The sequence below is a fragment of the Amphiura filiformis genome, chromosome 4 (assembly GCF_039555335.1).
Source record: "Amphiura filiformis chromosome 4, Afil_fr2py, whole genome shotgun sequence".
Lineage (NCBI taxonomy): Eukaryota > Metazoa > Echinodermata > Ophiuroidea > Amphilepidida > Amphiuridae > Amphiura > Amphiura filiformis.
The window spans coordinates 79,543,908-79,556,312 of record NC_092631.1 but is presented as its reverse complement, the minus strand read 5'-3'; the positions used below and the strand labels follow the sequence as shown (position 1 = coordinate 79,556,312).

General features: G+C 35.4%; 1 protein-coding gene across 1 annotated transcript in view; it reads right to left on the bottom strand.

Moving 5' to 3' along the window:
• The window catches only part of LOC140150412 (uncharacterized), a 31,653-nt gene extending 21,488 nt beyond the window's left edge, over nucleotides 1-10,165 (bottom strand). The window contains exons 1-2 of the mRNA XM_072172424.1: nucleotides 9,217-10,165; nucleotides 8,540-8,836 (exon numbers count right to left, since the gene is read on the bottom strand). Coding sequence (XP_072028525.1) covers nucleotides 8,540-8,836; nucleotides 9,217-10,165 — 1,246 coding nt within the window. The remainder of the gene's footprint in view (nucleotides 1-8,539; nucleotides 8,837-9,216) is intronic.
• Between the last annotated feature and the right edge of the window lie 2,240 nt (nucleotides 10,166-12,405).

Sequence of the window (12,405 nt, the reverse complement as noted above, 5' to 3'; positions counted from 1 at the left end):
GTAACAAAAAATTAGACCGACTAGAATTTTTTTCTTTGTTCGATAAATATTAACTGGAGGTCAGGTCATGTCCATATATGAGAAAAAATCCGGATAAAAGAGCTTTACCTATGAATGGCCAAGTGGACCAAAAAACGTGTAAGATTATACGTGTAACCTTACACGTGTAAGGTGGCATCTTACACGTGTAAGATTGCATCTTACGCGTGTAAGATCGCATCTTATACGTCTTAGAATCTAGCGGGATGCTTAAATTGACGAATCATATATAAAGAACCCATATTTAAACCCCAAACAACCTATCATCTTACGCGTATTCATCTTCGACCAATGAAAACTCGCCATAGCATTTCTTATACGCGTAAGAATTGCCTATTAGGGATGGACGGTATTCCGATTTGACTGGTACGACGAGTGTGGAATAATCTCAGCCTCAATATCGATTCGCACCGCGGTAGTTTTCGCAAACGTTATTATTTTACCATCACTTTTTGAAATTTTATTAATATGAGTATTAATTGACTCCAGATAACTGAAAAAAGTAGCCAAACAGTGAGATAAATCGGGGTGTGACCATGACGGACCAACAGTCGGAACAATTCCTGAGAGAGATTCGTCATAAATTACAGGACATTGTAATACTCATACAAATTAAGAAAATGCCTCGTTTACAATTTTGGTGACGAGCTCTCCTTATCCTCAGTACGCCGCCAATAATATCACATATCGTCCATCACTAAAATTCAAATCTTACACGTATAAGAAGTCGTGGGTGTTACAAATTACAAAACGTCTTTACATATTATTGGTTGAAGTTTGTTACCCGTGAGATGATTGGTTGTTTGTGATTTCTTACTCTGTGATTCGTCAATTTAAAAATCCCGCTTCATTCTTACACGTATAAGGTGCAATCTTACGCGTATAAGATGCAACCTTACACGTGTAAGATGCAATCTTACACGGGTAACCTTACACGTTTATCTTACGCGTTTTTTGGACCACTTGGCCATTCATATTTACCGACCATGTAACGCATAAAGAATGTATAGAGCCCAATACGTAACAAAAAATTAGACCCACTAGAATTTTTTTCTTTGTTCGATAAATATTAACTGGAGGTCAGGTCATGTCCATATATGCGAAAAATCCGGATAAAAGAGCTTTACCGACCGTGTAACGCATAAAGAATGTATAGAGCCCAATACGTAACAAAAAATTAGACCCACTAGAATTTTTTTCTTTGTTCGATAAATATTAACTGGAGTTCAGGTCATGTCCATATATGCGAAAAATCCGGATAAAAGAGCTTTACCGACCGTGTAACGCATAAAGAATGTATAGAGCCCAAACGTAACAAAAAATTAGACCCACTCGATTTTTTTTTTCTTTCTTCGATAAATATTAAATGGAGGTCAGGTCATGTCCATATATGCAAAAAAATCCGGATAAAAGAGCTTTTCCGACAGTGTAACCTCCAAAACGCATAAAAAAATGTAAAGAGCCCAATACGTAACAAAAAGTTAGACCCACTCGAATTTTTTTCTTTCTTCGATAAATATTAACTGGAGGTCAGCTCATGTCCATGTATGCGAAAAAATCCGGATAAAAGAGCTTTACCGACAGTGTAACCTCCAAAACACATACAAAATGTATAGAGCCCAATACGTAACAAAAAATTAGACCCACTCGAATTGTTTTCTTTCTTCGATAAATATTAACTGGAGGTCAGCTCATGTCCATATATGCGAAAAATCCAGATTAAAGAGCTTTACCGACCGTGTAACGCATAAAGAATGTATAGAGCCCAATACGTAACAAAAAATTAGACCCACTCGAATTTTTTTCTTTGTTCGATAAATATTAAATGGAGGTCAGGTCATGTCCATATATGCGAAAAAATCCGGATAAAAGAGCTTTTCCGACAGTGTAACCTCCAAAACGCATAAAAAATGTAAAGAGCCCAATACGTAACAAAAAATTAGACCCACTCGAATTTTTTTTCTTTCTTCGATAAATATTAACTGGAGGTCATGTCATGTCCATATATGCGAAAAAATCCGGATAAAAGAGCTTTACCGACCGTGTAACGCATAAAGAATGTATAGAGCCCAATACGTAACAAAAAATTAGACCCACTCGAATTTTTTTCTTTGTTCGATAAATATTAACTGGAGGTCAGGTCATGTCCATATATGCGAAAAAATCCGGATAAAAGAGCTTTTCCGACAGTGTAACCTCCAAAACACATAAAAAATGTAAAGAGCCCAATACGTAACAAAAAATTTAGACCCACTCGAATTGTTTTCTTTCTTCGATAAATATTAACCGGAGGTCAAGTCATTTCCATATATGCGAAAAAATCCGGATAAAAGAGCTTTTCCGACAGTGTAACCTCCAAAACACATAAAAAATGTAAAGAGCCCAATACGTAACAAAAAAATTAGACCCACTCGAATTTTTTTTCTTTGTTCGATAAATATTAACTGGAGGTCAGGTCATGTCCATATATGCGAAAAAATCCGGATAAAAGAGCTTTACCGACCGTGTAACGCATAAAGAATGTATAGAGCCCAATACGTAAAAAATTAGACCCACTCGAATTTTTTTTTCTTTGTTCGATAAATATTAAATGGAGGTCAGGTCATGTCCATATATGCGAAAAAATCCGGATAAAAGAGCTTTTCCGACAGTGTAACCTCCAAAACGCATAAAAAATGTAAAGAGCCCAATACGTAACAAAAAATTAGACCCACTCGAATTTTTTCTTTCTTCGATAAATATTAACTGGAGGTCATGTCATGTCCATATATGCGAAAAAATCCGGATAAAAGAGCTTTACCGACCGTGTAACGCATAAAGAATGTATAGAGCCCAATACGTAACAAAAAATTAGACCCACTCGAATTTTTTTCTTTGTTCGATAAATATTAACTGGAGGTCAGGTCATGTCCATATATGCGAAAAAATCCGGATAAAAGAGCTTTTCCGACAGTGTAACCTCCAAAACACATAAAAAATGTAAAGAGCCCAATACGTAACAAAAATTTAGACCCACTCGAATTGTTTTCTTTCTTCGATAAATATTAACCGGAGGTCAAGTCATTTCCATATATGCGAAAAAATCCGGATAAAAGAGCTTTTCCGACAGTGTAACCTCCAAAACACATAAAAAATGTAAAGAGCCCAATACGTAACAAAAAATTAGACCCACTCGAATTTTTTTTTCTTTGTTCGATAAATATTAACTGGAGGTCAGGTCATGTCCATATATGCGAAAAATCCGGATAAAAGAGCTTTACCGACCGTGTAACGCATAAAGAATGTATAGAGCCCAATACGTAACAAAAAATTAGACCCACTCGAATTTTTTCTTTCTTCGATAAATATTAACTGGCGGTCAGGCCATGTCCTTGTATGCGTAAAAATCCGGATAAAAGAGCTTTTCCGGCAGTGTAACCTCCAAAACGCATACAAAAATGTACAGAGCCCAATACGTAACAAAAAATTAGACCCACTCGAATTTTTTTCTTTCTTCGATAAATATTAACCGGATGTCAAGTCATGTCCATATATGAGAAAAAATCCGGATAAAAGAGCTTTTCCGACAGTGTAACCTCCAAAACGCATACAAAAATGTATAGAGCCCAATACGTAACAAAAAATTAGACCCACTCGAATTGTTTTCTTTGTTCGATAAATATTAACTGGAGGTCAGGTCATGTCCATATATGCGAAAAATCCAGATTGAAGAGCTTTACCGACCGTGTAACGCATAAAGAATGTATAGAGCCCAATACGTAACAAAAAATTAGACCCACTCGAATTGTTTTCTTTCTTCGATAAATATTAACTGGAGGTCAGGTCCTGTCCATATATGCGAAAAAATCCGGATAAAAGAGCTTTTCCGACAGTGTAACCTCCAAAACACATAAAAAATGTAAAGAGCCCAATACGTAACAAAAAATTAGACCCACTCGAATTGTTTTTTTTGTTCGATAAATATTAACTGGAGGTCAGGTCCTGTCCATATATGCGAAAAAATCCGGATAAAAGAGCTTTTCCGACAGTGTAACCTCAAAAACACATAAAAAATGTAAAGAGCCCAATACGTAACAAAACATTAGACCCACTCGAATTGTTTTCTTTGTTCGATAAATATTAACTGGAGGTCAGGTCATGTCCATATATGCGAAAAATCCAGATTAAAGAGCTTTACCGACCGTGTAACGCATAAAAATGTATAGAGCCCAATACGTAACAAAAAATTAGACCCACTCGAATTTTTTTCTTTCTTCGATAAATATTAACTGGAGGTCAGGTCATGTCCATATATGCGAAAAAATCCGGATAAAAGAGCTTTACCGACCATGTAACGCATAAAGAATGTATAGAGCCCAATACGTAACAAAAAAATTAGACCCACTGGAATTTTTTTCTTTGTTCGATAAATATTAACTGGAGGTCAGGTCATGTCCATATATGCGAAAAATCCGGATAAAAGAGCTTTACCGACCGTGTAACGCATAAAGAATGTATAGAGCCCAATACGTAACAAAAAATTAGACCCACTAGAATTTTTTTCTTTGTTCGATAAATATTAACTGGAGGTCAGGTCATGTCTATATATGCTAAAAAATCCGGATAAAAGAGCTTTACCGACCGTGTAACGCATAAAGAATGTATTGAGCCCAATACGTAACAAAAAATTAGACCCACTCGATTTTTTTTCTTTCTTCGATAAATATTAAATGGAGGTCAGGTCATGTCCATATATGCAAAAAATCCGGATAAAAGAGCTTTTCCGACAGTGTAACCTCCAAAACGCATAAAAAATGTAAAGAGCCCAATACGTAACAAAAAGTTAGACCCACTCGAATTTTTTTCTTTCTTCGATAAATATTAACTGGAGGTCAGCTCATGTCCATGTATGCGAAAAAATCCGGATAAAAGAGCTTTTCCGACAGTGTAACCTCCAAAACACATAAAAATGTAAAGAGCCCAATACGTAACAAAACATTAGACCCACTCGAATTTTTTCTTTGTTCGATAAATATTAACTGGAGGTCAGGTCATGTCCATATATGCGAAAAATCCGGATAAAAGAGCGTTACCGACCGTGTAACGCATAAAGAATGTATAGAGCCCAATACGTAACAAAAAATTAGACCAACTCGCATTTTTTTTTTCTTCGATAAATATTAAATGGAGGTCAGGTCATGTCCATATATGCGAAAAAATCCGGATAAAAGAGTTTTTCCGACAGTATAACCTCCAAAACGCATAAAAAATGTAAAGAGCCCAATACGTAACAACAAATTAGACCCACTCAAATTTTTTTTCTTTCTTCGATAAATATTAACTGGAGGTCATGTCATGTCCATATATGCGAAAAAATCCGGATAAAGGAGCTTTACCGACAGTGTAACGCATAAAGAATGTATAGAGCCCAATACGTAACAAAAATTAGACCCACTCGAATTGTTTTCTTTGTTCGATAAATATTAACTGGAGGTCAGGTCATGTCCATATATGCGAAAAAATCCGGATAAAAGAGCTTTACCGACCGTGTAACGCATAAAGAATGTATAGAGCCCAATACGTAACAAAAAATTAGACCCACTCGAATTTTTTTCTTTGTTCGATAAATATTAACTGGAGGTCAGGTCATGTCCATATATGCGAACAAATCCGGATAAAGGAGCTTTACCGACAGTGTAACCCATAAAAAATGTATAGAGCCCAATACGTAACAAAAAATTAGACCAACTCGAATTTTTTTCTTTCTTCGATAAATATTAAATGGAGGTCAGGTCATGTCCATATATGCGAAAAAATCCGGATAAAAGAGCTTTTCCGACAGTGTAACCTCCAAAACGCATACAAAATGTATAGAGCCCAATACGTAACAAAAAATTAGACCCACTCGAATTTTTTTCTTTCTTCGATAAATATTAACCGGATGTCAAGTCATGTCCATATATGAGAAAAAAATCCGGATAAAAGAGCTTTTCCGACAGTGTAACCTCCAAAACGCATAACGTAACAAAAAATTAGACCCACTCGAATTTTTTTTCTTTCTTCGATAAATATTAACTGGAGGTCAGGTCCTGTCCATATATGCGAAAAAATCCGGATAAAAGAGCTTTTCCGACAGTGTAACCTCCAAAACGCATAAAAAATGTATAGAGCACAATACGTAACAAAAAAAATCCAGCCGAAAAACACTGACAAATATTTTGTTCTAAAAATACTCAAAATGACTCTAGAAAGAGTCACAAATGACTCAAAATGAGTAACTGGGTCAATATAAAGTAATTCTATAACAAAAACACGCACTAATAACCATAATTTGCTTTAAAAATAACCAGAGCCCAATACGTAACAAGAAAAATCCTATGTCTAAAGAAAAAACACTGTCAAATGTTTTTCTAGAAGACTCAAAATGACTCAAAATGAGTTACTGAGTCAATATAAAGTAATTCTATAACAAAAACATGCACCTAATAAGCATTATCAGCTTTGTTCTAGAATTATTCAAAATGACTCAAAATGAGTTACCGGGTCAATATAAAGTAAGTTTATAGCAAACAAAAAATGCAACTAATCACCACAATAACCAGAGACCAATACGTAACAAAAAAAATTCTAAGTCTAGAGAAAAAACACTGTAAAAAATAATTTTCTAGAACGACTCAAAATGACTCAAAAGGATTTACTGAGTCAATATAAAGTAATTCTATAACAAAAACATGCACCTAAAACACATAATTTGCTTTAAAAATAACCAGAGCCCAATACGTAACAAAAAAATTCTAAGTCTAGAGAAAAACACTGTCAACATTTTTTTTTCTAGAAAGACTCAAAATGACTCAAAAGGATTTACTGAGTCAATATAAAGTAATTCTATAACAAAAACATGCACCTAAAACCCATAATTTGCTTTAAAAATAACCAGAGCCCAATACGTAACAAAAAAAATTCTAAGTCTACAGAAAAAACACTGTCAAAATTTTTTTTTCTAGAAAGAATCAAAATGACTCAAAAGGATTTACTGAGTCAATATAAAGTAATTCTATAACAAAAACATGCACCTAAAACCCATAATTTGCTTTAAAAATAACCAGAGCCCAATACGTAACAAAAAAATTCTAAGTCTAGAGAAAAAACACTGTCAATTTTTTTTCTAGAAAGACTCAAAATGACTCAAAAGGATTTACTGAGTCAATATAAAGTAATTCTATAACAAAAACATGCATTTAATCATGATAATGTCCTTTTAAAATAACCAGAGGCCAATACGTAACAAATAAATTCCAAGTCTATAGATAAAACACTGTCAAATATTTTGTTCTAGAAAGACTCAAAATGAGTTACTGGGTCAATATAAAGTACTTCTATAAAAACACATGCACATAATATCCATAATTTGCTTGAAAAACAACCGGAGCCCAATACGTAACAAAAAATGTATAGAGCCCAATACGTAACAAAAACCACTACAGAGGAGGGAGTATGAATAAAGTAATTTTAATCAAATTTTAGTTTTGTTACGTATTGGGCGGGATGAATTATTTTTTGCCACTTTTTGTTCTAGGTAGAAGAGGTTGAGCCCAATACGTATCAAATTGATACGTACTGGGATTTTGTTACGTACTGGGCTCTTACACACGTATACACGTATATAGGAAGAAGGAGAAGATTGCAATGTTCCGCACGTTTATACGCACGTTTGTATATGTATTGGCGGTATATGGTCAACCAACGATTTTGGATTCCAGCATTTGGCCCTCTTGCGGCCAAAATCTGGTAAATTGTGGAGGGCGTAAACACGTTTTTAACGGCGATTTATAATAGCGGTAATTCGGCCTCGTTTGATTTTAAAATTGATTGTTTTTCAGTGCTTTCCAAATATTATTATTACAAAAAACCTAATATTTCTGTAGATTAAGTACCACTGCATGCATATATCATGACTTTATTTTCAAAATAATACTTTTTCGTGGTGAAAATTAGTCGCGTTCATAAGCCGTCGTAAAGCTGTTCAAATTTCAACGTGGACCGTGCGTATTAAAGGTACGTTTGTATCAAAAATGCAAATCGCAATGTCCTTTTTCAAACGGACGATCTCACATGCATTTCAATGGACAATCTTCACGAATGAACCGCGGGTATGAATGAAGTCTCCTGTTGCTTTATTTTAATGATTTCTCACAAACAAAAAAGATCATAATAATAGTTCTTTCCTTCGTATGTTCATTATTATCCTGACTGTCTTTAACATGTTGTAACACGGACACATTTTGTGCATTTTCATCGGTGTCTCCACGTTCATTTCGAACGTGACAAATCTTCAAAACTGATTAAATACCCGACCTCGCTTCGATAGAGGAGTCTCACGGAGTGGTTTTGAATAGATCGACGGACGTACGATCACGGCGTTTGAAAATCGCAATCCCTCTAGTAACTGATAAAATGCATGCTCCACAAAACGGATGGATCGCTATCTTATAATTTTCTTAATCCAGATCACAGAACTTACGCATGTTTGTTACATCCATCCAGACTTTGTAACCAGTTGCAACCAGCCTGTCTCTGATCTGCACAGCACGTTCTTGCGAGTCCCATTGGTAGCTTATCATAACCTGTACGGATCGATTTGCATTTGATGGATCTGGTTCCGAAATGGCTTCTTGATATGAAGGCGGTGGGCTGCGTGGAGTGTTGCTTGACGGCGAAGAGCTGGGATCGATGGTGACTTCACCTTGGATTTCAAAGAGTGCTGATGCACAGACACCCCGAAGTTCTTTGTGTTTTGATTTAGTCAACTTCTTCAAAGCTGTACAGTAAACAATACGACAGTAAATAAGTTAGAAGAGTTCATTCATAGTGACTAAGTAGCGGCAACTATTTCGTGGTCTACTATAGTCTCCTTTAACACTGAGCACGCTTTCAAGTTGGAACATAATTTTCATGAGAAGTTATAATTGTAGTAGATATAATAGAATACTATTTGTGCATTTCCTCCGTTATCTTATTCAGAAATTGCCAGTACATTTTATATGGCAAAAACAAATATAATCGATGCTTTCTTTTTGTCATGTTTGTTTAGCAATTTAAAAATATGTGATGTTTAGCGAATTTGACAGTATGTACGATTTAAAAAATTTTGAATTTCTAAATGTTGTTTGAACAGAGTACAACAAATTAATGACTTACTTGGAATTGTGGCTTGCAAAATGTCAGACTTTCGTAGGGAGTCGATAAATGACAAGTTCCAGAGAGCTTCAGCAGCGACCTTTTGTTCTTGTGCAGAAAAGTTGTCCTGCAACATTTGAATGATGAATGGAATTCCTCCTTCATTTTCTATCGCATTTTTAACGTCGTCATTTATGGCTAGTTGATTGATAGCATCCAGTATTTCAAACGCAGAGAACCATGATGTACCTTTGGAAAAATGATCATCTGAACGAACGGCTTCCTTTAACAGGTTGATCAGATTTCTTACCCCTGTCTCTGCCGATGCGAGTTTGTTCTTTTCTAAGTCTGTTGTGATATACGCCAAAACTAAAAGGGAGAAAAATTGCCATTTGCTATCCAGCTTAAGGAATCCGTTCAGAATGGAGACTGCATTATTGTTTCTATAATGCGTAAGGTTGGAGGGACACAAACGAATTGTATTATGTAGAATTATAAAAATGCTCTCTGTCGCGTCATCTAAGCTTTCTGTTTCAAGTTTCTGATTGTCATGATTGTATATACTATTTATCTGTTTAAGGCCAGCAAACAAAAGCGTAATGGCTGAACACTTTCCCAATGACAGACCACATTCAGGGCTGCCGTTTGTTATATTCACAAACGCTGCCAACATTTGCCGCAAATTTGCAAAGCCTTGCGATTCCCGATGATCGTGATACAGGTAAATTGACAACGTTTTCCACATCGTCGGGAACAGTTGACCAATGCCCGATTTACCAACATGATTTTCCAATGCGGCAATGTTATCGCAAGGGCTAGTGTCTTCGGCTAGTACATTACGTAAGTAACGAAAATGTTTAAATGCGTTCTTGGTGGAGAAATCGTCACATGTTCTAAGATACAGCAAAGATGAATTGATTTCTGGAATCACTTCCTGTGGTGTCTTCTTCTTTTGTTTCGGAACGGCCATGATTTAGTCGATTATATACCTACAGCAAGTTTGAAATAAAGAAAGTAACATGTAACTGAGTCTCGAAACATATCCACCCAAAACACCAGCACACGATTGCAAAAGTGTGTTTTTAATCTGCTGCTAATGTCACAAAATATCATTCATTATCTCCAAAATGAAACAACGGAAAGTATACTGACTGGTTAAGTTTAAGAGCTGGTACTCAGTATATTTTCTGAATCATGTGTGACCAGAGGACTATTTTGGCCCGGGATTTTGGCAGGCCCAAGGGACACTCAAGTAACGGGTATGTGCTTGTCAACTGGTCCCTTGTTGAAGTCGAACTTACCCGATTTTTAGTTATAAATAATACAGAAAAATGCAAATTATCTTATTTCAACAATTTGCATTGAGAATTTTGTTACATTTTGTTTTTGGAAATTTTCTTACCCAATGACCCTCTTTTTTCAAAATATTCTTAACTACCAAATTCTAAAGTTGATTGCCCTGTGGATGCTGACAAAATTTGACCAGTTTTTAATTTGTATTTAATTGTTAGAAGCAAATTGTCCGTTATTTTATTTATCTTTAACCACTTTTGCCAAACAATAAGACAAACTAGAAAATAAAAACTGAAACTAAAAGGACCAGTATATCACGGAAAGAAATGCACACAGACACATCCTTATGGTATTATTATGCGCGAAATCATAATGGGGATGTGTGTGTTTTTAGCTCAATTAACTTTAACACCATAAACTTTCTATTACTTTCTACAAGCTTCCTTTGTTGCTGATAAAAGAAAAAGGAAAGGAAGAGCTAGCCACTTCATCGCCTGCTTTTCTGATATTACATATCCTGTTTTTGTTTTGTATCATAGGTCATAGGCACAGGTATATAGAGGGTAATTTAAATAATATTGTGTATTAATTCCCCCCCCCCCCCATTCTCATAATTTTAAATCTGGGTTTTACCACGGCAATTTAATTTTATTTAGTTCAGGCATTATTGTTTCATGGTTGATTGTTTTTTATAGTACTACTTACATCACATTTAAAGGAACTACCAGTGATCAAAAGTTCGATTTTGAACCCTGAACCAGACATGTATACATAAACTCTACAATGGCAAATATGGAAGTAATCACAACACAAATCTGGCATTGAACATCTGACCCAAATGTGGTCCTTGAATTTTGAAACTATGATTTAAAATTAACATATGCGACACTTACGCAACGAAATATTTACAATATTTGTCGAAATAAGCATGCCATGAGCTATATTATGACCAAATTGTCCTATTTTCCTCATTGATCGTCTCCAGGAGCAGTTAGCATGGTTAAGTGTATTACCTTCAGGTAAAATTTCTGATTGAATAGTAATAATATTTGATTTCAATATTATGTGATAAAGCAATAAAGCTGAAAAACATGAATACCGATCAGTTTGACCCTTACTTTAAACTTACTGCTCACAAAGAACGATCTTCCCAAAATAAAGTCAGATTCAAAATATCAGTCCCGGATATCAGTGTTGAAGATCTAATTTCACAAAATATTGCTGTTTAATCTTTGGGTTTTATTGCACGGGTCATACATTTCACACGCCTCAACAATTTTACTCCAGAACTTCACTAACATGACTAAGGGACAAAATTTATTTTAAAGGCACAAGTATCAATCCCTCCTGCAGAGTCTACTGGTTCATCTCTGTAAACAATCAGATATGAGCAATTAATTTTGAACTCAATCAGAAAAGGCTGACAATTTAATGAAAAGAATTAACGTATACCTTACCTAAAGTCTGGAAATCTTGATTACTCCAACCGACGATAGTCACCACTGGGAGTGTAGTTGGTGGCAAATATGACGTGCTAAGTCAGTCACATCGGTTGATACCCATGTCAAATTAAAGCTACGTTTCTATGGACAGGCTAAAATAGAATGCTTGTGACCGGTAACGTACACTTGATTTTATATAGGTTTCGTTTTAAAAGGTCGATTCCCAGGGAGGCACTCGAATATGAAAGTGACGTGTCTGTGCCTACCGGAGTACAACACTAGGGGTCTATTGCTAGCGATTGTTGTTCAGGGGTAGTTCAGTGGAAGGGGCTCCACGAAAATAGGGGTCCGCTAAAAACTGGGTGTCATTGACCGTGAGAAGTAGCTTTCTGGGCAAAATTGAAATATATAATTGCTAACAAGAAAGTTAAAAATTGCAGATTTCGTAAATATTTCTTTAAAAAGAGGTTCATTG